At 39.6% G+C, this 26,198-nt stretch overlaps 1 protein-coding gene across 4 annotated transcripts in view; it reads left to right on the top strand.

Annotated features, from left to right (window-relative positions):
- LOC109964728 (carbonic anhydrase-related protein 10-like) overlaps positions 1-26,198 on the top strand; it is a 135,460-nt gene that overhangs the window by 60,470 nt on the left and 48,792 nt on the right. For all 4 annotated transcript variants that reach the window (XM_020608250.1, XM_020608247.1, XM_020608249.1 and 1 more), the window contains exon 3: positions 2,173-2,315. In XM_020608250.1, coding sequence (XP_020463906.1) covers positions 2,173-2,315 — 143 coding nt within the window. The remainder of the gene's footprint in view (positions 1-2,172; positions 2,316-26,198) is intronic.

Below are 26,198 nucleotides of genomic sequence, written 5' to 3'. Positions count from 1 at the left end.
TGTTTGTAGACTTACATATCAGGGCATCCTGATATTGTTTCTTAAAATAAGATCATAGGCTGTTTTAGTGAAGCTTACAGGTTGTAACTAGGTTAAACAGGCCTGTCAAGCTGTGTATTTCACTATATGCATAAGTAGTGTGCATGAGGCTTTAGTAGGACATGTGGCATTAAGAGTTTGAAGGGGGGTGGCCGATTTTTGTTTTTCCAGAACCAAACACACAAGAGCAAAAGTGTACTGAAAGGATTAAACAGTGTGTTTATATTTTCTAACATACAGTATGTTAAATATGTCAGAACATCTGCTTTAAAAAAATCAGTGTGCTGCTCAAAAGAGAGGTTAAGGTCAAATGTAACAACAAAGTTCTTAACTGTCAGACTATGACAAATCACAGTTATTTAGAGTTACTGCTAGCTGATCAAACCAGTCTCAACAATGCTGATGTTTAATAGAAAAGAGAACCTGAGAATTAAAAATAGAGGATGTTATCATATTGGCTGCGTTGCACCAGCCACTTTTGTGTGCTCCGCAGTACTATAAAGTGCTGCACAAAAGAGACAAGCTTTACAGACAGTTATGAGACAGGATCTGGTACGTGTCTCGAATAACTTACTGGTGGTTGGTGAAAGAACTATTGTGGCTGAATAGCACTAGCATGTATCATATTACCGGTTAACTTGTCAGGGACATTTATTAAACCTAATTTACTGCCAGGTGCGGAAAAAATTGCGTCACTCAAATTTTTCGATTTAGCGGTGTATTTAACAACGGCAGCAGCAGCAGTAGTGTTAATTTCAATGCAGTTCCACTTGTAAGAACCTGGTGCATGTATTGTGCACAAGTGGACTGAGATGTGGTGTAGAAGACCATATAGGTTTACTGCTACTGAACTTTAATATCGATTTAGAAACCAACAAACATATTTCTGAATTGTTACAGTAGTCCTCTACAAACCGAACTGTCTTTCATTTCAGTCAGTGATTGAAGAATGACATGACCTGAAAGCCTGCAAAAGTCCCTCGTGTTCTCCTCTGCCATCCTAAAAAGAGAGTTGATTTAAAAACATCCTCTCCTTCTTCAGATGTGTTGTTAATGCTGCCCACTTCTCAAATGAATAACAGCTGCCATGCTGACAGCAGGACCTCACATTTTAAACCTGCTTTCTCCTGAGGTTAAAGAGCAGCTAGCTGAAAACCAATGCATATGGGTATTTACTAGTGTTGCTGATTGACTCGGGTCCAGATCTTGACATTTTAGTGCAGAGTATTTGAGCTAGTATTTGTGTTATAAATGTGTAGAGAGACTGCTCTCACCTGAGTGAAACACAGCTATTGCAATAGAATTTTTCTGTTGGCTGATGTGGTGACAGGTTACGTGTATGCGCCAGCTTTCGTCACTGACCAAACACCTCTCACCCCCATCAGTCTCCTGCTGATGCAGACTGCACAGAGTCAGGAGTTAGAAATATGTGGATTGCAACAGAGTATTTAGTGTGTTAGCATAGATGAATGATTAATGATTACTGCTGTAGCTTAGCTTGCCCCCACCACCACCAACAACTACTAAAGACCCTTTTTACTGGATTTGTGGGCTTTTACCATGTGTCAGAGTCATATTTTTACTTTGGTCAGAAACCCCCACACCCCTTCTCAAAGTCTGGTATGGAATTTTTACCCCCACCCTGTTTTAGTACCATAGTTTGATTTATTCATGTGAAATACTAGATACTTTCACCTCCTCAGGCCTTTAAAAATCTTTCAAATGAGAAAGTCCATGCAGTAAAATTCACCATTCAAAACTAATGGCCACACTGAGGCCATAACATGTGATGAGGGTCACAAATATTGCTTCATTTAAAGGGATCATAAGACAAAAGGTTGGGAAGCCCTGCTGTATATTATAAGCAGTGAAAACTAGTGGGAGAAGTTTCAGACAGAGTCCATTTCTCTACCTTAATTATACTTGCAGATACCTGAAGATTTTAATGAAAGCTCTTTTTTAAGTCAGATTTTAATGAAGCCATATGTAAATTCATATCTCCTTAAACTCTCAGTTCCTCCTGTCCCATCGTAATGAAGCTCGACTGCTCACTTTCTCTCTGTTTTTATGGTTTGATCTTGTGGAGCACACTCACACACACAACTTACTGTTCCTCTCAATCTTTTTCCTTAGTCCCATCCTTCTGGGGTTTGGTGAACTCAGCCTGGAACCTGTGTGCCATAGGAAAGAGGCAGTCGCCAATTGACATTGAGACCAGTCACATGATCTTTGACCCCTACCTGACCCCTTTGAGGCTCAACACAGGAGGACGCAAGGTACAGTAAGGACCATCACTGTTTAGGTGACCTGACATCTGAACTCTTCCTCAGGGGATTGTTCTTTTATTGCAAGGTCAGCCTTGTTGAAGACACACTGACCAGTGAATTTCAAGTTTTCGTGATACAAGCGCAACTGTTCTTATCTGACAGCTCAGGGCTATAATTCATCACCGTGGCTGAGAACAGAACAGGAGACATTCTCTAAATCAAGATGCAGAGAAACTTGTCTGACAGAGACTATGAGCTTTTCATCCATATCCATAGGCTTTAAAATTCACAGCTGCACTAGGCTCAAGAGGCATTAGAATTTTAACCCTTTACATAGCAATCACATTTAATCATTACACAAGAAAAAAATCCTCTCTAAAGCACTCAGAATCACCATTAAAACAGAGCTTTTCATGATGCTGTATGTTGTATCCCTGATGAATTGTTGTATTTAGTAGTGTATTTAAATTACTGGCCATATTTAGAAGTGATCACATTGAGGTAGGTTCAGTAAAGAGGAAAAATGACTATAACCAAAAATGTCACCTGAACTACAAGACATGATTACTAATATAGTTATGCTGACATTGATGTGACCTTGTGATTATATGGTTCTATCTGTGATTTAAGCGGTTTTGAAATATTGAGATTCAAATGTATACATCCTACATAGCAAAACGGATCTTGAGGAAAATCAAATTACAAGTATCCCTCTTCTGCTGGGAGTTATGATGTTGAAAAAAGTAGACTGTGATACACAAAATCAAGCTATTAATTATTGAAGGAAGTTTTTATATCACACTGTACAGTACATACAGGTACAGGGCCCCAGTTGGCCACAGTCAGAAAGTTTTTGTACTTTTGTAGTTCCTCTAATGAGTTTTACATTACTTCTGATTCACAGAGGAAGGCCAAGCTTTGACAGATAATAGCTTTGTAGTTTTACATCATTACCACTGCCACCCTGAAAAACCGGCCCAATCAAAGCTGTTGCTTTGTATCAGAGGAAATGCAAAAAATTATTGCAAGATAGCACAAAAGTCATACTGAGAGAACATGAAAGTTATTGAGAGGTAAAACATACTGACAAAGAACGCAAAAAGACTCTGTAGACAACACTTAAGCTGCATATTTAAAATGTAGACATGAAAACTTTTGGTTACATCAGATTTCATTGACAGATTTGAACCAATGTTCAAACTAATAACGCAGGAAACACAAACAAGCAAACCAATGATAATTCCAGAAAATCTGTGGTTCTTCTCTTTGGTTTTTTTAGTTTGTTTTCTGCTACAAAATGTGTTTCTACTTTTTGCCAGGACAGGTTAAGGTCATCATTGTCAAAGCTGGAACTGAGTGTGATCTAGTGTGTTACACTAAAATGTTCTTCAGATAGCTACAGTAGTAATCTGAATTGTCTCTAAATGTTTTCAGCTTTCAAAACAGACTGCACAGCAGCGTGTTTCTTCAGCTTCTTAAACCTTAGTCACAGAGAAGCGAGGCGACACAGAGGCCAAACATTTTGGCTGATTCACTGATTCGTGCTTTTCAATTCAAACCTTATAGAGACAAGAATTTCTTTGGAGATAAAAACATTATTTATTTGAAATTTTAGAGCTATTAATACAAGAAAAAATCAAACCCTTACACAATGTTAACTGTGAATAACTACATTCCCTCCCCCCCAAAAAAAGGTCAGATAAAACCTTATTATTCTAAGGTAACGTGTTAAACATGACAAATAAGGATTAGGGTAGTGATCATATCTGACTGAGTGAAAGCAGGAGTAGAGACTTTCCCTCTACCTACCTGCTCCTTCTACATTATTCCAGGTTTCTCGATGCCTTTCTTGCTCAAAAATTAAAGAATCTATTTTTTTACATTTAGTTTTCACTTTTCCCTTGAAAGCAGTTGACTGTCCATTAAAATATCCATTAAAATAATACTTGTTAGTGTTATCTACAAAACTGCAGACACTGTTAACATCCATTATTTCTAAGGATCCGCCATCAGAATATGCTAGACTGCAAACTGAAGGCACGTTTGACCATATAACATCTTTTCTTTTTGCTTAAAAGAAAAGATGAGTCATAAATCATTATTTCACAGCATGCGTTTATCAAAATTTGATCGCAGTGGACACTTTGATCTTAGCAGAGAATAGCACGGTTCTGTGCTATTTCATTTTAATATTCCCTTAAGAGATTTCCAAAGCCCAGATGCACTGTTGTATCAAAATAGGCTTATGTGTGGCTTAAAATTGTGATGATAATGACTGTATGGTAGGTTTTCCGTGGTTGTTCAGAATCAGTTGCTGACTGGCTTTTTAAAACTCTCTTCATAAAATAGTACAACATGTTAAATGTTGAAATGTTACTGTTTGTTGAAAAACATCTGCTCATTTTCAATTTGATGCCAGAAACACATTTCAAAAAAGTTAGGACAGGGGCATGTTTAACACTGTGTTGCACCACCTCTTCTCTTAACAACATTCTGTAAGCATTTGGGAAATGTGGAAACCAACTGCTTTAGTTTTGAAAGCAAAATGTTTTCTGTTTTTGTTTGATATAGGATTTTAACTGCAGTCCGGGCCTTCCTTTGTTGTATTTCTTACTTCATAATGTGCCAAATATTTTCAGTGAGTGACAAATCTGGACTGCAGGTAGGCCGGTTTAGCACCCAGGCTCTTATTATGGCGCCTTGCTGTTGTAATATGTGGCATTGTCTTGCTGAAATAAACAAGGCCTTCACTGAAAAAGATGTCATCTGGATGGCGGCATATGTTGCTCCAAGCCTGCATACTATATGTTCAACACCAGTGGCACCTTCACAGCTGTGCAAGTTACTCATGCTGTGTGCACTGATGCACCCCCGTATCATCACAGATGCTGGCTTTTGAACTGTGCGCTGACAACAATCTGGCTGGTTCCTCTCCTCTTTAGCCTGAATGACTTCCAGAAAAGATTTTCACATTTTGACTCGTCAGACCATAGGACAGTTTCCACTTCACCTCAGTCCATCTTAAATAATTTTGAGCCCAGAGAAGGTGGCAGCATGTCTGGATTTTTCTTGTTTTTGCAGTGAAAACAATCGCTGCTGCTCTCGGTGGAAAGATAGTTTCATTGTTTTTGTTTGTGTCACCATTCTGAATATTTAAAAGATTATAGACAAGGGCAGACAGAGAAAGAGAAGTGATTATGCTCCCAGCAGAACAACAGTAATGGAAAGTGCCTATTTCTTCTGTTAAATGACAAAGCCAGTCCACTCATCCACTTAGCTGTTACATCTTAGTGAGCCTGTTCTCTGAGGTTTTGTGCGAAGCTCAGTTACATTTATTCCTGTAAGATCTTAAATGAAGCTCTCAAGCCCCTGTCAGATCCAAGACTAATGGCATTGTGCATCTTGTTCCTGTGCATAAAAATGTGCCAGTTTGTGTTGGTTTACTGATACGTGCATCATTTTGCTTTGCAATTTTCCATTATTTACTGAGAAATCAGGACATCATGTCAACACAAGTATAAATCTGACTCAAGCAGATGTTACATGTTAAAACCAACCTTCCATTATTTTCACTGGTAGTGACTAACACTGCCCGGCATTCCACACACCTTTATGCATTTTATTTATTCATTTATTTTTCAGGGACAACACACATTAATTAACATTAATAAAGCAACACTGCACGTGGTGGTGTGTCTATCCCCACATTGTTCACTATCTTAATATGACAGAGAATCATTGCATTCATAAATAATTGTGCAGCTTCTATATTACTTCTAGTGAATCCATTGGCCAAATTAAAGTTTTACTCTGTTTACAGTTTTCTTCACTTGTTTTTGAAAGAAAGCAATGATTCAGTGAATGTCTCCCCTGGACAATAATCTTAGAGTCATAATGCAAATGTGATCTTTTTTTCAAAGAACACACATACAGTTTGCTTGACATTACATAAAAATGATTTAACCAATTTGAAATGTGAACATTACAACTGATTGCTGCAATTCAGCCTGTTGTTTATCTTTCATATACACATGATGACTGCGTCACATACCAGGGGGACAAGGATTCGGGTAGATTCGTTGATGTGCCCGTAGCCTTGTAGCAGCTCAGCTTCATAATAAATTACCCACCTTAACACAATGTTATCTAAATAATGTTTCATCCAATTCATTGTAGCCAATGGGAAACTGAAGTGGGACAATTTAGCAAATAAGTTGCTATGAATTACTGTGTCAATCACCCCCCCACCCCCAGTCCATCAGCACTTTCACAGTCTCCAGTTCGCAATTTTGGTAGAATAAATGCAAATTGCAAAGGTTTGCAGTGTCACTAAATGGCTGGATTGTTATAAAGACAAAAATGAATATGAGGTACTTTGAAAAAAATAGGAAGAATACACGCTGGTTTATAGCTATTCATATCTGTATAATTCCCTGATTAGTAGACAGCAGTAATAATTGCCTTCTTCCACACACTGGGAAAAAAAAGTACTTGATTACGAACAGATTAATGCCCTTACTGAAAGGAGCCATGAACAAATTGTATTTTAATTTTTTTTAACTGGATCTATTCCATGAATATCTGTAACTCTGGAGGTGTTCAGTGAGTTTATTAGCTCTTCCACTTTGAAATAAACCTGTTAAAGAGAGAATATGGGAAGAGTAGTATTATTATGCTTGACTGGATTTGAATTTCAGAACTGGAAGAAAGAGTTCATATGAAATTCACAAAATTAATATTAAAAGCCACATGAAACCAGCATTTAAATTTTCTATTTTCACTTATCACTTTACTTCTAAGCACAAAAAAGTCATGCCATGTCATTAGTTAAACCTGCATAATTAAGATTTAGCAAAATTCAGAAAAATCAACTAAAAAATGGTCTAGAAGTGTTTTCTTCTTGCTGCACCATGTTGGACATAACACAGCAGCCAATGTAACATTTTAGTAAGAAGTTGTTAAAATGTACACCATCAACACAGCTAGAAAAGTGGGGAGGTTTTTTCAACTATCAGAGCGTAACATGAAATTTGCATTGTTTCACATGCAACTCAGTTATCTGGGTTAAGTATGTAACACTGAACGCTATGTAATAGTGGCTGAAACATCAGCACTGTATCAATATTCCTGGGGAAAAACACAACTATAATTTGCTTGTGTTACTGCAGATACATCAGCTACAAACAACATCTAAACCTCTTTATCTGACATCGTGTTGCTGCAGTCCCACTGAAAACCACGAGCTCTGTGGGCTCTATATCCGTAATATATCAGTTCTGGAGCCGGTCATTACTGCTGTGCTACCTGACTGCTACAATTGCCTCTGGCTGTCATGACCATGTATGACATAGTTTCAGAGACAGGGCAGGAGGGGCGAAGAGGAGGGGATACTGCTTGAGTTTGGTTTGACTCTCACTTCGCCTTTAATGGTTGAAAATTAGAAGGAGAAGGTAATGAATGCAGCTTTAACAAAATAACCTCTTTGTCAAACAACTTGAGCAAGCTATACTTCATAACATGCTACATTTAATGAAGCACCATCACATCTCCCCTTAGATCTGTTCCTTCTGAAGATGTTAAACCCAGATATATTTGTGTTTAATTATGTTTCAGATAAGCAAAGAAAGTGTTACAATCTGTGACAAGATGTCTCTTCTTTGGTTTGAAACTGTATATTAAGGTGAACACCCATGGGTCCACAAAACTCTGGTACGGTTAAATGTTTGGAACTGTTTTAAATGTTATTTATTAAATTATAGCATGATTCAGAGTAAGTATAATTCAAAGTGGTAAATCACATTGCAGAATTGCGCTGAAAGGGTGTTAAATCGAGGCCAAATGGATAGAAGGCATCATTTTGACTACCGCAAAAGCAGGCAGACAAATGAGGCATCCGCACTGATGCCAACTCTCAGCTCTGCCCCATTTGCAGGACAGTCACTAGACTAATCTGCCAAAGCAACTTCAGAGAGAAAGCCAACACTCTGATCAGTGATCTCAAGTCCCATGGGAACCCCAGAGCCAGGAATGAGATAAACATTCTCTGATAGCAGAGTCAAGAGTAAGTAGGTTGATAAATTACAGTAATTGGGTGGCTTCCTTATTTCATTACAACCATAAGTACAATACACTGACAAGTAGGAATGTTTGCTCATCCACAAGATAAGATGCTATTATAGATGGCAAACAGGCTAATACACCTTTTAACTGGTGTGTGTGTGAGACACTGGTTTCCATCCAGATAATTAGACTGTATATGTGTATGGTACAGCAGCAGCACAGTGGCTCAGAGGAAAACTCTCCAGAGGGTCATTAATACGGCCCAGGAGATCGTCGACTGCCCTCTCCTCACTCTAGAAGAACTACACAGTTCCCGCTGCCTCAAAAAAGCCCAGAACATCATTAAGGACATTTTACACCCTGGACGTTCCTTCTTTGAACTGCTGCCGTCAGGTAGATGGTTCAGAGCAATCAAATCAAGGACCACTAGATTCAGGAATAGTTTTTGCCCAACAGTAGTTACCACACTCAGTGCTGCTAAAAAATAATATGCCTGTGTGTGTGAGGGCGGTGTGAGAGGTCTGTTGTTTATTTCGTTTTTTTTAGTGGTTATGTTTTTATATGGTTTTATTCCATATGTTGTTTTTTTATTGCTGCACCAACTGGAGGTCACTTAAAATTTTGTTGTACATGTTACAATACAATAAAGGATTATCTTATATTATCTCATCTCGGCTCGGCCCGGCTCAGCCCAGCCAAGCCCAGCCCAGCCCAGCCCATCCTACCTTATCTTATTTTGACATCATTTCATGGCCACACAGAGACAAAAGACTTCAGAGACATCCAAATTTGGAGCTAAACTATGCACTCTTATTACAAAGTTGTTTCAGTGCATTCAGTGATATAGTTTTCTTGAAGTCAGATTTCAGAGCAGCAGCATCTGCCTTACTGCATGCCACCGCTACCTTCTTCTGGGCAGCAATTCAAATTCAGTTCCAATTTCATTTCAGTTTCAGTTCAGTTCTAATTGTATAGCACCAATTCACAACAAAAATCATCTCAAGGCACTTTACAAACTAAGGCCTTACTGTATTATAGAAAAAAGCCTCAACAAATCCACCTTCAGCAAGCACTTTCTGACAGCAGGAAGGCAAAACGCACTTTAAAAACTCCCTTTAACCAGGAATAACGTCTGACAGACCACAGGTCTTGGTGGGCGACTGTCTGCTTTGACCGGTTGGGGTGAGTGGATAGAGGAGAGAGAAAAGAAAAGGATCAAGACACAACAAACACGCACTGGGCTGGGTAATGTGGCCAGTGACCGCTCATCAGAAACATAGAGCTCCGGAGCCAGGGATACCTGCAGAAAGGTACAGGGAGAGAGAGGACACAGTAAAGGAGAGAGGAGACAAAGTTAGTGACATACAGTGGTGGCATAAAAATAAAATGGAGAGTAGCAGTGCCCTTCTCTGCTTCAAAGAAGCAAAGCAACCCTAGAAGGAACATTAGCCTAATCCATGACCTCTTCAGAAGGTACTATCCAATGCCACTGGGTACACCACAGGTTTTTCCCAGAGAGCAGTGAGTAACCATGGCCTCAACACCATGCTGATCAGATTAGTGTCAGCAGAAGCTCAGACTCTGCTAATCCAAACCATGGGGAATGTAGGTCACCTGGGCAGATGGAAGATCTGGATTACTGAAACAATGTGCCGGAGCCCCCCTTAACTACATTGTTAATATGTTTGTAAATCACACTGTAGCTGCCTTTTCTGGTCTAATTTGGTATAAAACAGCTTAATGTTAGTGTAATTGTTTATGTGTGCATGTGTGTGGCCTTGTTTATATATACTTGTGGAGACAAAACACTGGGAGCTTGCTTTGTGGGGACCAGAGGTGGACTGCGCTGCTAATTTGTTGAATTTGAATACGAAAAGAATGGGGTGTAAGATTAGAGCAAGTGTTGGCTTTGGTTAAGATTAAGGTAAGGGTTAAGATTAGGCAAGTAGTGGTTCTGGCTAAGGTTAGGGTAAGTCTCCTGGAAATGAATGCCAGTCTATGCAGGGACCCGGCAAGTCAAGACTGCAAGGTTGTGTGTGTGTGTGTGTGTATGTGCGTGTGAGTGTGTGTGCCTTTGTATTACTTACATACTTGAGGTGACAGTGGTGCAGTGGGTAGAGCTGTCATCTCCTAACCTCAAGGTTCAAATCTCGGTGCCAGCAGTCGACGTGTCCTTGGGCAAGACACTGAGTCCCCCCATTGCCCCCGATGGTTAGAGCCGTCAGTTGAGGTGGTGCCGCAGATGGCTGTCATCGGTTCTGTACTGGAAACAAATTCCTTGTGTAACATACTTGGCCAATAAAGGTAATTATCCTTATCCATCATGAGGACCAAAACCTGTTAACACACTCACACTGAGCGTGAGGGGGACTCAGCCACTCAATTTCCTTGTGGGGACTAATATAAGCTCTGTTTCATGTACAAAGCCTCTTCCGGCTCTTTTAAACCAGGAACTCACAAAAGACGAAGTAGACCACTTTAGATTTTATAAAAAAATAACCGTACTGGTTTATTCAGAGGATCAAACAATATAACAACATAACTGATTCAGAAATTAACATCACACGTCCAGATCTCTCCCACCACCAACCTGCGCGCAGGCAGCTTGGAAAGATGAAAGACCCTGGACCAACAAACCTATACAATATTAATCATTCTGGGCTAGCCCCATACTACGCAGGCACGTCAAACCGAGACGTCACCTGATATGCCAGCTTGCAGCTGACCATAACGATAGTCAAAACATGAGGAAAAGTCAAGGTGTGTGGCTGTTGATTTGTGGTGTGTATCTAGAACAATTTGACATGACATTTCACATTAAGACAAATATTAAGATTAGCATTACAGTTAATACTAACAACTCTCCTTGCCTGCAGCCTTGGCCTAGATGCAGTCTGCAAGCACATGAAATTGAACTGAGCATTTAACAGCCTGAGCTAGACATCCTGTCTCCACTAAACATTTCTAGACAACAAATCTCTGAATATCTATCTAACTAAGAAATAACCTAACACTAACCTCTGGTCCCCACAAGGAAATTGAGTGAATTTTAGGGTGGCGACATGGTTTAAGGTTAGGATAAGTCTACAGGAAATGAATGTAAAGTCCCCACAAGGAATGAAAACACAATGTGGTCTGTGTGTGTGTGTCAAAGTACATTTACACAAAATGCACTTTTCATGCAGAAAAAAGAGGTCACAAATAATGAAAAATGTAAATAAATATTGGCAGTGGGCCCACTGATAAAATCTTTTCATATTGTCCAGAACGTCCAGAACCAAGCAGCAGACAGACACAGCTAGCTGGTGAACATACTTGTATTTCCACTACTGGAACCTAACCAGCAATATATCCCATACTTTGCATCGCATAACCTCCAGGGTTGATGTACACTGTCCTTTTCTCTGTGTTCAGTCTGTTTAGATGAGGGAGGGGCTGTGTTCCTGTCGCACAGGCTGTCAGCTGAGCAGAAGGGGAACAGAGATGTGAAGGATCACTCCACAGTGCAACAATCAGCCAGTAACAGAGACTGTATGAGCAGTTTATCAAACAGCTGTTAAACAAGCAGAACACAGACTTGCAGAAATGTGACGTCTTCACTGCTTTGCCCTTGGTCCACTCACTGAAGTCCTTGTTTTACCTCTAAACCAACAAGTCCTCATTTTACCTCTAATCTAGTATAAGTGCCTCTTTACATACTGTGCTTGTAATGCTAATGATTGAGGTGTGTAGAGTGGACATTTTGCTAATTACAGGTGACTGGTGTCTGTGCATGCACCCCCTCCCCCTTCACATTCCTGGAACTTGATTTTAGTACTACCTCCTGATGGTACTGAAATGTAGCTATTGGAACACACCTCCTTAGTGGAAACAAATGCAGAACCTGTGATGAGCCTTTACTCGGCGTGATACGTTTCGGTAGGTTCCTATGATGGAAAAACCCCTGTTGATGCTTTTATTGCTTAATTAACAGTAACCATGCAGATAAACACTGTTATATAAAGATAAGTAATGCAGCAGATGTATGTAGGACGTCGAACTGAAGCTAATTTGCAGCCCACGCCGCCAAGCCAAACAAATGACTAGATAAAACAGAACAGGATAAAAAAAACAACAGGGCAGATAATACAAGCTGTGTACATCTCTATGTGCATGTGTCTGTGTTGTATTGTATGTATAACCATGTATGAATACAGTATGTAAGAATAGATTTCATCTAGTTCATTGAGTTTCTTACTGAATAAGATTACTAACCCAAAGTTGTTCTGCACCTTGGAACTTGACAGTTACCAACTGTTGCCCCATGTGGACATCATACTTTCAGTTTTATATTTTTTCATCAGTTTATAGAGCAAGGTCATTTTTGCACTTAATATTGTTTTCATGAAGAAGCACTTTAAAAATTGTGAGGACAACAAATTACTGTACATTTTGGAAGATTTTGACAATGGTGCCACATTACCTATCTGAGATCTTCTACTTTGAGGCCTGGCCCAGGCAAACACATGCACATATGTGATGAAATCATACCATACATATATATTTGAGTTGTTGTTAGAGGTCATCTAATTCCAAAATATGGTGGGGTGGTCTGCTCCAAATTAACAATACATTAAAAAATAAATAATCAAACTTCATCTGTATTACATTTAAAAAAAAATAGAATATAATATTTGGAGCCCTCTTTCAGGTACAGAGGCATCAGGTGGACTTAGTAGGTGTGTGAATAATATCACAATGGTTTTAGGCTGTATCCAAATATTTTGAAATCTCCTCAACAGCACATAATAAATGCTTGATTTAACCCTTTGATGCTTACAGTCACAACAGTATGATGAAACATTCTTGTTTATATTCATTAGTGGTTTTCACTATCAATTTTGCATGCAAAAAGGGGGAAATCACAACTAAGTTAACTTTAACAAAACTGTTTATTCAAAGCAGGCAACTGCACACATAGGCCTTTTAGCAGCTGTTAAAATAAATAATGCAGTGATGTACGCCTACATACAACATTTGGCTCAGCGCAGCAATAAGAGCTGGCTCTTTCAGCTCCCATTCGGCTCTTCATTTAGCACCACTCCTGTCACTTCAGCCAAATTTTGACACATTTTGACCTGTGATTGATGTGTGTGCACTTATGAGACCTGAACTACTCAACGTAATTATAGCAAGCCTTATAATTTTCAGTGCACCATTATTTTAAATTCAGTTTGGGATAAAAACATTCATGCAAAAACATTAAACAGTATTACACATGTGCATTGAACTTTTTATTTATATTGAAAGTGTAGATTAACACTTCATTACAAATGAATGGTTTATCTGGTCCTTGAGCATAAATGTACAGTACGATTCTAATGCTACAGCAATGTCCATATTAAATAAAGTATCTACCAATCTAACACACCTTTGAAGGTTGTTAGTGGCTCCTGCTTGATATAGGAGTTTTATCTCACAAATTCTACATTCTCCCTGTGTGTTGGCTGCATCCAGATGCTGCTTTGTTTGTGCTTGTCACTCTTGTGCTGTTTGTTCACTCCTCTCCACTTTGTTGTCAGGACCGTCAGTTGCCCCAAGACACAAAATTAATGACATGCAATGGTGGCGAATAAATGCAGTAGAGGGAAAAGGAGAGGTGCTCAGCGTATCATAGGAGGTATCACCAGGATCTTAGGCCTATAGCAGCATAACTAAGGGATGGTTCCAGGTCACATGAGCCATGAGTGCCATAACTATAAGCTTTATCAAAAAAGGAATGTTTTAAGCCTAATCTTAAAGGTAGAGAGTGTCTCTAGCTCCTGAACCCAAACTGGGAGCTCGTTCTACAGGAGAGGAGCTTTATAGCTAAAGGCTCTCGGTTAATTTGGGTTAAGACACGGGGCTCTGTTTTCCTCACAGCACAATTTCCCCTTTGCCTCATTCGTGGTCCTTATGTAATTTTTCTCGGGTGCATATCAGTTTTTTTTTTGTGCATTGGTGTGTTTTGTATTTTCCTTTCCAGGAATAAATGCACTTACGCTGAAGTGGGAGGAAAGGCGCATCTAAAGCTGATTGGGCAGCACAGTGCAATTTTGGTGCTGGTTTTGACCTGAAATAGTGATAACGATAACACACGTTTTCAATTTTCCTGATAAGCGCTTAAGCTGGGAAGCATGAGATCAGACACCTAAATGTATTTTAATGACCACTCCAACTTAAAATTAATCCTTAAATCTACAACTTATCTGATGGAATTTAATCAGATGAATTTTTTGTTTATCATGCAGATCATTTTAAATAAGATGAATAATGTAGTCCTCAATTTGTAGCTATAGATATGAATATGGTCAAACAGTACTGTGCACATCAGGATGCCAGAGGTGATCTACAGCTGGTGTTTGGGAATCCAAATTCATGTTAAAAAAAACATGACATGTAATATCACATGAAAGCAGCTCATGAACCAAAATAAATAAACACCCTGCAGACGCCTCAATTAATCCTGTTATGCAGCAGGTAAAGTCAATCCAACCTCACTGTGGCTGCTGTCACTGATAAGTTACAGTTTTGAATAAGTTTCACACAGACGTACCTTCATTATTACCATGAGGATACACAGTATGTTGTGTCTGTTTTTGCATTTGTCAACTTTGAAAGTAGCTGTAGGTGGCAATAAAGTGGGCGAGACCTCTACTGGCTGTGCATGGATGTGTTGCCCACCTATGGTGAAACCTATTGTGGTCTGTCCACAATAGGTTTCACCATAAACACAGTGATTACAATAGCATTTTATTGTGTTATTTTAAAAACAGTGAAACATTTTTAAAGTTACATGCGAGACCGCCATGGATTTCCCATACTAGATACAACTGTGAGTAAATTGCCCTTTATATTTGCTACTGGTTACAGGATCAGAGGCTTTTTTTCTTTCATGCACAAAAGCTGGCCAGTGATATTAGCAGACTACTGGGTGAATAGTCATGTGCAGTACTTCTACATGAATAGTTGTGTCATTGTCAGTTTAAGAATGTAGTACATAACTGGCAGGAGAAGAAGACAGAGAGAAAGAATCTTTCATATATTTTCTTGTCATGACATCAGTGACATCACTCAGTCAGGTTTCTGACCTGCTCTTTAAAGGGGATGAGAGGAGCTGGATTGATTGGACATAACCAAAGGCAGCCCCAAATCCACCTGCTTACGATGTACTCCTCCCTCTAATGATTTATTCTCTCACACCTCCACAGTGCCTTGCTGTGCAGAGAAGTGCAGTGCATCTGTGGTCAGCACAACTGCAGGAAAATAGAGCCCCAAGGCTCTTAACCTGTGTTGAAATGGGTATAGTAGGTATACAGATATAAGGACCCTTTAAATTCTGTTCTGGATTTTCCAGGGAGCCAGTGCAGAGAAGCTAATATGGGAGAAATATGATCTTTCTTTGCTAGTTCCTGTTAGTACTTTGGCTGCAGCATTTTGGATTAATTGGAGGCTTTTTAATGAACTATTGGGACATCCTGATAGTAAAGAGTTACAGTAGTCCAGCCTGAAAGTAATAAATGCATGGACCAGTTTTTCAGCATCACTTAGAGACTCGATGTTCCTGATTTTGACTAGAGACTTGATTTATGTGTGATCTAAAGGGCATATCCGGGTCAAAATAAACTCATAGTAGTAATGGAGGCCAGGGCTATGCCATCTAGAGTAACTGTATGGTTAGATATTCTGAGGTTTTTATGCCCAAGTACAATAACTGCAGTTTTGTCCAAGTTTAAGTAAAAAAAAATACAGGTCATCTAGGCCTATGTCTTTAAGACATACTTCAAATATACCAACTGCTTTGTTTCCTCTGTCTTCATAGATAAATATAGCTGGTGTCATCTGCACAGTAATGGAAATGTATGCGGTGTTTCCTGGTAATATTGCCTAAGGGAAGTACTGTATGTTTAACGTGAAAAGTTTCTGACCTAGCACAAAGCCTCGTGGAAATCTGTGACTAACTTTTGTGTGTGGAAGATTCATCATTAACATGAACAGGAATCTACAGCATCTGATGTCAAACAGATGGAGGAGGACAAGTACAGAGATGAGTCCTCTGTCTAAGGCTAGGAGGAGATCATTGATTACTTTCACCGGTTCAGTTTCTGTACTATGATGGACTCTAAGTCCTAACTGAATCAAACAAATCATTCCTGTGCAAGTGGTCACATAACAAGAATTTCAGAAATAAAGTTGAGATTGGCTATCAGCATATAATTGATCAAGTTTAGGTTGGGAGGGGGGTTGATTCATTTACACTGACACATTCATCCTGCTGTAACCAGGTTTCAGTAAGGTTTCTTGGTTCTGCAGCAGGAGTAAAAATCACAAAGTAATTAGAAAGGAGTGAGGCAGACTGGTGTCTACCCTCTTTGCAACTCTTGGCCACCACCTTGGTCCAGGTAGCTGGGTCACCAGGCATTGAGCAGGAGGAAAGGTGAGTCCTAGCGCTAGCTAGCTGCAATGCTGCAAACAAACTGATGTTATCTAGCGGGGAAATTACTTGATGGAAGAAGTCCATGTAAAGTAATCAAAGAAAGAGCCAGAAGAATGCAATATAATTTCTGAGTGCACTATACAGTGAATAGAGACACACTCAGCATATGGACACCACTGCCATAGCCAAGGATTCTTTAATGGGAGTTATGCCCATTTCTCGGGTTTATCATGTTTTGTTGAATTGGATCAAACTATAAGGTGTTTCACAGTTTTAAGAGCCATCATTTGATTATTATGTACCATTTTGGAGTCTTCACATTGGCACTTTGGCGTCCACCTGGTCATACTTTAGTTTAAGAAAGAACAATTAAGAATGCTGAATTTTATTGTTTTCCTTGACCTTTGACCCTGTCCACCCTTTCATTACATTGTGTTTCTAGGTTTATCAGGCACTCTTACAATCACATATTTCCATTCAACAAACAAAAAAGTTAATCAATCAACTCTTTTAACTAAGAATGCGCCCCTCCAAGTTTGTTTCAATATAGAATTTCTGAATGTCTGATAATAAACAAAGTGTTACCTTTCAGGAGACACCAGAGAAGGATGCCACAAAAAGGACTTTTCTCTCTGAACTGTAGTGGAGCAAAATGAAAATATTCAAATTGCTTGTATTGTAGAAGTACCTAAACATTTTGATTAATTTGACTAATTGCACTTATTTACTAATCACCGCTGCTTAGCAGTAGCATCGGTGTTCTGTGTTATTATAAAGACTTGACTATGATTCTGTAATACAGTGTGGTGTAATGTGTTCAGCTCCGTGCTCAGATCAGGGACTGAGACATTAACAGGGTGTGACTTTATGGTGTAAAAACTCTTGACACCTTTAAATCCCCCAGGTGTTCCTGTCCAAAATGGTTTCTGGCAGAGTGCTGTGTTCATGGTGAGGCTCTGGTGGGGTGGGTGGCTTAATCCTAGGATGCATCAAATCTGCAATCCATGTTGCTTACCTCATCAGGCTTAACTGGACCTGCCCTGTGGGACGGTTTTAGCACACAGATGTCTTATTGCAGGCTAGTGCTTCTTTATTTAACTGTGGGACAAAATTTTCAGCGACAGTCAGGGCAGCTGGATTATGTGGAAGTCATGTAAGCTTTTCTCAGAACTGCTGGATGAACAGTGAAACCATGCATTTTGCCTTTCACACAGTGCATAGGTTTCTGGTACAGTATGGTTTTAGCACAGTTGGTTGTGTTCTGTGTCATTTTTCTGCAAAAAATGTCTTCAAAATCTTAATCTTTTTTTGTTGATCAGTTGTCTCATAAGAAGTTAAGATTGGATTCAGCTAGATGAATTTAGATGCTTTCTGAGGTGCTTGAAGATGTACAGCTATGCTTTATCCCAGGTTCTCAACTAGTCATCCCATTCGCTTTAATTCCCCAACTGCTGTGAATTTGGATGGTCAAAGTAAAGGGGTACTCCACCAATTCTAAAAAACAGTTGTATACAGTAATAATGGAGAAATTTGAGATTATATTGGCTTTTGTCCATCAGCTGATAATACGCAGTCATTTTTAACTGTCTGTGTTATCTCTATAGTCTGAAAACATCTACATTATTCAGTCTTCCTTTGGTGTTTTTCGATTTGTCGTGCTGAAACTCAATGTGTACAGCAGAGCCATACTGATCTACACTAGTGTAGTTGTGTTCCCACTGCACTAGAAACACATTGTTTATCTTCCGTGCCTTCCTCTTTGTGGACTTCAGCCCAGCATTCAACATCATCATCCTGGACATCCTCCACTCTAAACTGACCCAGCTCACTGCGCCTACCCCCACCTGAAAGCTGATTCTGATTCCAATCATGTGAGGGGTGGTGTAAACTGCTGAGAAATGACACATGACTCGGTGCTAGTGCGGCGTCACTAGATTGCAACATGGAGCCCTTAGTGCTAGGCATTATTTTACCCCCACATCAGAAGACCAAGTGAGAGAGTCCATAGTCTAATCTTGCTGCAGTGAAATTACAAATAAAAAGTGAATTCTGATTGTGTATGGACTTTCCCTCAGCGCCAGATTTCAGCCAATCATATGTCTCAATGACCCAGCTCCGCTGAAAGCAGAGCTCAGCCCCACTTGGCCTGGGTGGAAGCAGGGCTGACTGAACCCGAGTCAACACAATTACCCCCTGCTGCTAGAAGCAAATGGAAACGGAGGCCAACAGAGGCTCTGCATGATTAAAGTGGGCTGAACTGCACTGATGGAAAAATACCATCTGTCCTGCTGTTATCACAGTCATGTTTGATAGAATGGTGACCCATCAGTTCTATAGGGAATGCTAGGAACTTTTTTCTTCTACCTTCCTACTTAATTATTAGTGGTGCCGTACAATTTGTAGTAAATACATTAATCGATCATATAACAAGATGGTGCTGTGTAAGTCTCTGCCTGTTACAGCAGCAGCTTTGGCTCACTACTGAGTTTTACCCCTTTTTTTGTCTCATTTTTGTATTTTCTGTATCTGGTTTGTTTTGCTGTTGTTTTGGTTTTTTGCACTGTGGACACTAAACTGCAGAGACTACCTGGTCCCTGTTTCTACTTCTCTCTGTGCCAGATCCCGCACAGAGCCATGACACCTATTGTGTACACAACAGACCAGCTTTTAGTGCTCTGTAACAAAGTGGTACGGCCACAGGAGAGGCCTGACATTCCCAGCAAGCTATGGAGGAGGATATGTGGGAGACAGGCAGGAGCTCTACACAGGGTCAGGAAAAGATGATACAGACCTATTCTACCCGCCATCAGATTACAGGTTCATCTTTTGCCTGTGTACAAACTCCTGTTGCATCGACAACCTGGACTGGTCAAACAACACTGAGCCACTTTACAAGAAAGACCACAGCAGACTCCACCTGCTGAGGAGATTAAGGTTGTTTGGAGCGCAGGGGACACTCCTGAGGACCTTCTTTGACACAGTGGTGGCATCAACCATTTTCTACGGAGTGGTCTGCTGGGGCAGCTCAGGAAAAGACTAGACAAACTGGTTAAGAGGTCCATCTCTGTCCTGGGAAGTCCCCTTGACCCAGTGCAGGTGGCGGCTGACAGAAGGATGTTGGCCAAGCTAACATCCCTGGGCAGCACCATCAGTGCCAGACTGCTCCACTCCAAGTGCATGATGGAGCGTTATCACACATCCTTCCTTCCCGCTGCTGTCAGACTGTACAAGCAGCATTGCTCCCAGTATACCCCCCCCCAACATTGACCTCACACACCCGCAGACTGAATAACTGTGAATACACAACATACCAGTGTGCAGTACGTCTTACTTTTTATTATATCTACAATTGTTTATATTTATGTTGATAATACCTTGCCTGTTACTTTTTGATTCTTAACACCGAGTGCCTGTTTCTATCCCTTTGCTGCTGTAACAGTGTGAATTTCCCCATTGTGAGACTAATAAAGGCTTACCTTACCTTATCTTACCTTCTAAGCATGTTTGTGCAGCACTTGAAGGACTGTAGATAAGGTGCACGCCAGTAACCTAGTTGGTAGGACACTGACCATAAACTGCTACATCCCCGGTTTGACTCTCCTGCATCTCTTTAGCCCTCATTTCCTGTCAGCATTCCACTGTTTGTGGACAGGTAGATAAGACCCAAGTGCTGAAAGAGAGTAGACAGATGCAGAGATAGACAACAGCTCACTTGGGAGAAATTACAGGCTGAGTTACAGACAGCAACCGCAGTTAATGCCTATAAAAAGCTACACCTTTAATGACAGAATATTCCAGTCTGAAGTCCCACTCATACCAGCTCTGCAAGACTGTTACTAGTGTGTGCTGCCCTTAAACATCAGAATATCTTGCCTCTTTCCAACATTGGTTTCAGCCAGTTTTTTACACTTGTCCTGTGATTGCCCCAATTTTATTGAAGTACAATAGGAAAATGCTGCAATACCCATTTAAAACAACAAGGCAACATACAGTAGACTCAATATTAACATCTGTATGCCTTATCAAGTGTTTTGGTGGTAGGTGCATATAATGGTTGCACAGCATTTAAGGTGGATTTCCTGCTAACTTATGATTACTGCTACTGTAAACAAAAAATATACATAATAGAAAACAACCCAAGTGATGTCATTTTCTGGATTTGCTTTGTTTTTGTGCTTTTCTGCTCATTTATCTCTCTTGGAGAGGATTTATCAGCTGCAGCACTTCATCACCAAGAACTATCACAATGTACTGAGTGAGCATGAACATGCCAACAGAGACTACCGGCCAGACTATCTGGTCATGTGCCTTTTTGTTACATTACCATGTGGGCATAATTTGAGTGTGGCTGCACCAGATAGGAGTATTAAACAGGACCACAGAGTCTGTGAATGTGATTTGTCATTATTACAGCTATGTGTCACCCCAGTGTTAGTACAATGTGGTAGTGTTTTATAACTCTATATTCAATAAACCAGTAACAGGTCAAACTGGGCCTTATAATCTGCTTATTTCCTCATAAACTCTTGACATCTGAGGAACTGCAGCGTGCTCTCACATACAACTTGCTTTTAAAGTTATCAGATAACCAGGTACTTCTTTTGGTCTCATGTGCCACTCCTGTACCAGTTGGCTGGGCTTTCAGAGATCTTTAAAAGAGAAATTAATCAGGTCTTTTTACTGGAAGCACCACAACTGTAGTAAAAGTTAAATCCTCTGTTTGAGTCTTGTTTCATGATTAATGCTTTTGTACATCTGCTGAGTGAGAGTGCATAGCATGGCCATCTGTCCTGGCAAGTGTGTATGTGTGTGTTTGGGAGTTTGCTGAGAGAAGAGAGAGACAGGGAGGTGGAAAGCATGTGTATGGTGAGTGTGTGTTTGTGTGTGAGAAAATGATAGCCAAAACTGAGGGCAAATGTGAGAGCTTGTGTCTGTGTGACTCCGGCTGGCTTGTTAAGAGCTAGGCACCTATGAGTGTGTGTGTGTGTGTGTGTGTAGCGTGCATGTCTGTTATCCAGTTACCCAGGCCAGCCTTTCTAATGTTCTAGCTTCTTGTAACTGAGTTTCCTAAAAGCAACAGCACAACAGATCGGCTGTTTTGGCTCCTACTGTCAGCAACAGATTTCTTTGTTGCTGGAAATTCACAGGACACTTTTACATACTCATTTACAGTTATATTACATACGGTTTTCACACCTTCATATAGACACACAGGCAAACACAAATGAAGTACTGTACAAACTCAGCTGAAGAGCCTGCACATTTGGTGTCTTATCCATGCGATTCTTATAGAGAGCTCGTGCATCTGTTCACATGCGTGATGCTCTGAACAGGGCCTGAATTAGTGTCCTAGGCCTAGATCAAACTCAAGCAGAGGGAACCCTGAATCCCACCTTCAACCCTCTATAAACCACTTTGAATTTATGCTGAGCAGTATTTGCATGTGAAGGCTGGAGTTTTCTTGTTGTGATAGCTCAGTCCTGAGTGTGCAAAGGAACATTTTGAGCACAGAAAAAGATTTTTGGCAAGCACACAAATTATGCTTGGAAGAGAAATCACCACCCAAAGAATAATTCCTTTGAATTTGCCCTCAGTATTTCATTTAATTTACTTAATGTTTATTATCCAGATAAGCACAGAATGATGACCTGTGTTATTCAGCTGTACTTACTCGTGTTCCCTTAATTTCTCTGCTTTGTACACTTTCAGTCCACTGGACACTTGTTCACATGGTTAAAACATATAACATTTAATAATGTTTTTTGTACTACAATAGTCAGACTAACTAGCTCCAAGCTGCAATATAAAAAAAACTTCCAATGTTTTTTTAATGTTTTCCACAAAGTTGAAAAGGAAACCGTTTTCCCTTTGGCCTCAGTATGTTAACATTATTAGTCAGTGTTGGAGAGTGATGAACTGCATGTAATTAGTAGTTTGCATTTTGCAGTAACTTGCTGGTAGTTCAGCTACATTCATAGTTTTGTAGTGACTTAAGTAGTTAAATCACATTTTTGCCATGTTTTGTGTATTTAGGTTAGTGTAAGTCTGATGTTGCAAAGCTGACAGGTAACACAATAGGCTCATATTTTTAGTCAGTCAAATGGTCAAGGTGTACTTAAAAAACTGTGCAAAGCTCAAATGGGATTGTTTTGTTTAGGACAGGTTTTTTTCTCAAATTTTTTACAAAGTAGTTTGAGCTAGTTTATCTAAGTAACTTTAGTTTGCCAAAATACATTTCTCTCTAGAGCAGTTTTGTTGTAGTTTAGGCTGCATTTTCAAAGTAGTTTCCCCAATACTGTGTATACTGTAGTTGAATAATTACAGTTTTTTGCAGTTGCTAACATCCATTTGTCCATTCTGTATTCACATTTTCAAAACTCTAAACACAATTATCACAACATCTGTTTGTTGTGACCATACCATTAATACAATTAATGTCGTTTTCACACAAGATTTAGTTAATGCACACGTTTCTAAAATGCTTACATTTTCTTTTCACACAAGCTTACCCCATAGCAAAATAATGGATCTTTCAAATATCTCTAACAAATGCTTAAACACATCATGACAGAATTGAAGACCTAATGATCCAAACTTTAAATATAATGTAAAGCCTCTACTTTTGCCACAACAGCTCAAAGAGCTGATAAGAATTATTGTTCTACTTGGGAAACAGCTGGTTCCAATTTGACACTGATTAATCCCACATCTTTCCATGCATGTCCAAGCACAATAAAAAAAAGCATGGTGTGAATGGGTGAATGGTGTATGATCTCCTGTAAAGCGCTTTGGCCAGTGTAACACACTGTGAGAAAGCGCTATATAAATACAGTCCATTTACCATGATCAAATGTCCCTTCTGGATGCAATGGAGGCTGGCTGCAGAGACATCTCAGCTGAAGATTGCCAGGGGTGGATAAGGCATTCTAAACGTTTCTTTCCAAGGTGCATAGCAAGAGACATTATAAGGTGTGATGTTGATGAGAACATGTGGCCAAATGCTGATGATCGTGTAGATTAGGACTTTTTGGTCTGTCATTTTGTTTTATTTTTGTCTATTGTTGTAAACACAGGGCAAAGTGCTTTTTTCTGTGATTACTGATAGCAATGTGCAAATGCCAATACCGTAAAGCCTTTACTGCAGCAATTCTGTCCTTTTTTATAATCCATAAAGTACTGATGGCTCCACTGTACATATACTATACGAAATTTATCCACACACACAATTTTAGTGTGTTTACAGTAAGGCTGACTGAATTACTGTATTTCTACATTTTTGGATATCAAAGATGGTTTTCATATTGTATACAGTTCAATGAGAAGTAATGTCATTTTTGTAAAGTGATTACTTTTTTACATTTTGACAGTCTGTGCACTATGACTGACTATATGTTCCTGTTGGATAGAAAACTAGTGCTAATGTTTTGATCAAACGACTCAATTATGAGTCAGGTTTGCTGTGTTTTGATAAAGTTAGTATATGTAGAAAATGGTATTTTGCATTGTGAAATGTAAAGTTTGTATTTATTTAACAAAATGTGGTTTTTGTCCAAAAATGAACCATTTGGCCAGGTGTGTGATGTAACTGTGTCGCTGTGTTAAGAGTTTAGAAAAAGTATTTTAAGTATTGGTTAATGCTTGTTAGCAACAGCAAAAAACTGTATTGGAATAATTATATGATGTCTCACAGTAGTATGTTTTCTGTGAGCCTTATAAATGTGAACATTGTGGATCAGCACATCAGGAATTTTACTTGGACATAGATCAGACTTTGGTGTGTGATAGATCTTATGGGGATGTTATCGTGCACTTTTTGTTCAAGCATTCTAGGCATTGTGCCTGGAGTTAGAAGCAAAAATATTAAAACTAGCCCTATCTCACAGGGGTCATACAATACCTCTCCAAAAATTTCATCCAAATCCATTCATTACTTTTTGAATTATGCTGTAAACAAACCAACCAACCAACAAATGCTAGTAAAAACACTGGGCCGCATTCATCAACATCATTCTAAGTGTTTTCTTAAATTTCATCATAGGTTGATCTTAAGAAAGGTTTTAAAGAAAGGTCTACATCTGATTCATGAACATCTTCGTAAGCCGCAGAACTGTTCACACCTGTGTTCTTACAGTGATGATTCCCAAAAAGTTGAAAGCGTGTGCCAGTCATTCCTAATTAACATAGGTTAACACCCCACCAATGGCCATAAAAGGGCATGAGATGGCAGGGCCATGTGCACATAATATCTAACACAAACAGAAAAGAGAAAGCCAGGAATTCATCCATCCATTTTCAAAACCGCTCAGTCCCAAATGGGGTCACGGGGGGCCTGGAGCCGATCCTAGCCAAAAGCCAGGAATTCTACAACAAAAATCTAAAGACGGTGGAGGAACAACCTGCCAACAAAAGTCATCTCAGGACACTTCACATTGTAAAGTCTAAACCTTACTATTATTATTATTATAGAGAAAAACCAAACAAATCTCCCTGGAGCAAGCATTTGGCCCAGATAAGAAAACACAGGTGAATACCAAAATCTTCATGAAAACTTTGTAAGTGGATTTTGCGAACAAATTTGTTCTTAAGAAGGGCTGGTGAATGAAGCCTATTACCTCTGCCTTCACATCTTGTTTAAGCTGGTAAGGGGCTCACTATACCTAGGCAAAATTACAACTTGACTGTGGATTTGACTTGGGACTTTACTCGTGACTTGCAATGCATTTACCTCGTCCAGCTTCTAGAGGCACATTCGGGGTTTGCTCAGCTGAGTAGTGCGCAAGGTTTGTCCTTTGGGAATGGAGGAAACAGTCAAGGTCGTAATAGTGTTTATCAGTTCACAAACAAATGCTTAATTAATCTATGCTGACATACTAGCCTGCACATCATTTTTTGAAAAACTGTCACATTAACTCTGTTGGTAGACTGCTATCAGTCATTTTCTACCAGCAGATACCATGATTTCAGTGATGAATGTTCATTAATAGCCAATCAACATCAGTATCACACTGCAGTTTATTATACGTCAGCTTATGACCATGCTGCTCTGAAAAGGCCATCAACTTCATTTACATCTGACAGAGTGACAGTGTGACCTTCGCATTTGCAGAATAGAGAAGCTACAGAAAAGTGTGATAAGACCTCGAAATATGACAAATGACTGTCTTCACAAAAGCTTTGAATACTCTGCCACATGCTGACATTTTACTAATAGATTGGATTCTGCATGTGCATGTGTGTGTGTGTGTGTGTGTGTGTGTGTGTGTGTGTGTGTACATATGTGCATTTGACAGTTCATTAGTTATACCCTATCTCATGGGCTGACTCCATTACACACACAGACGCACACACCCACAAACATTCACACAGTGAGACATGCA

This window comes from Monopterus albus, unplaced genomic scaffold (genome assembly GCF_001952655.1).
Source record: "Monopterus albus unplaced genomic scaffold, M_albus_1.0 scaffold92.1, whole genome shotgun sequence".
NCBI lineage: Eukaryota > Metazoa > Chordata > Actinopteri > Synbranchiformes > Synbranchidae > Monopterus > Monopterus albus.
This window is presented reverse-complemented; position numbering and strand designations above follow the sequence as displayed.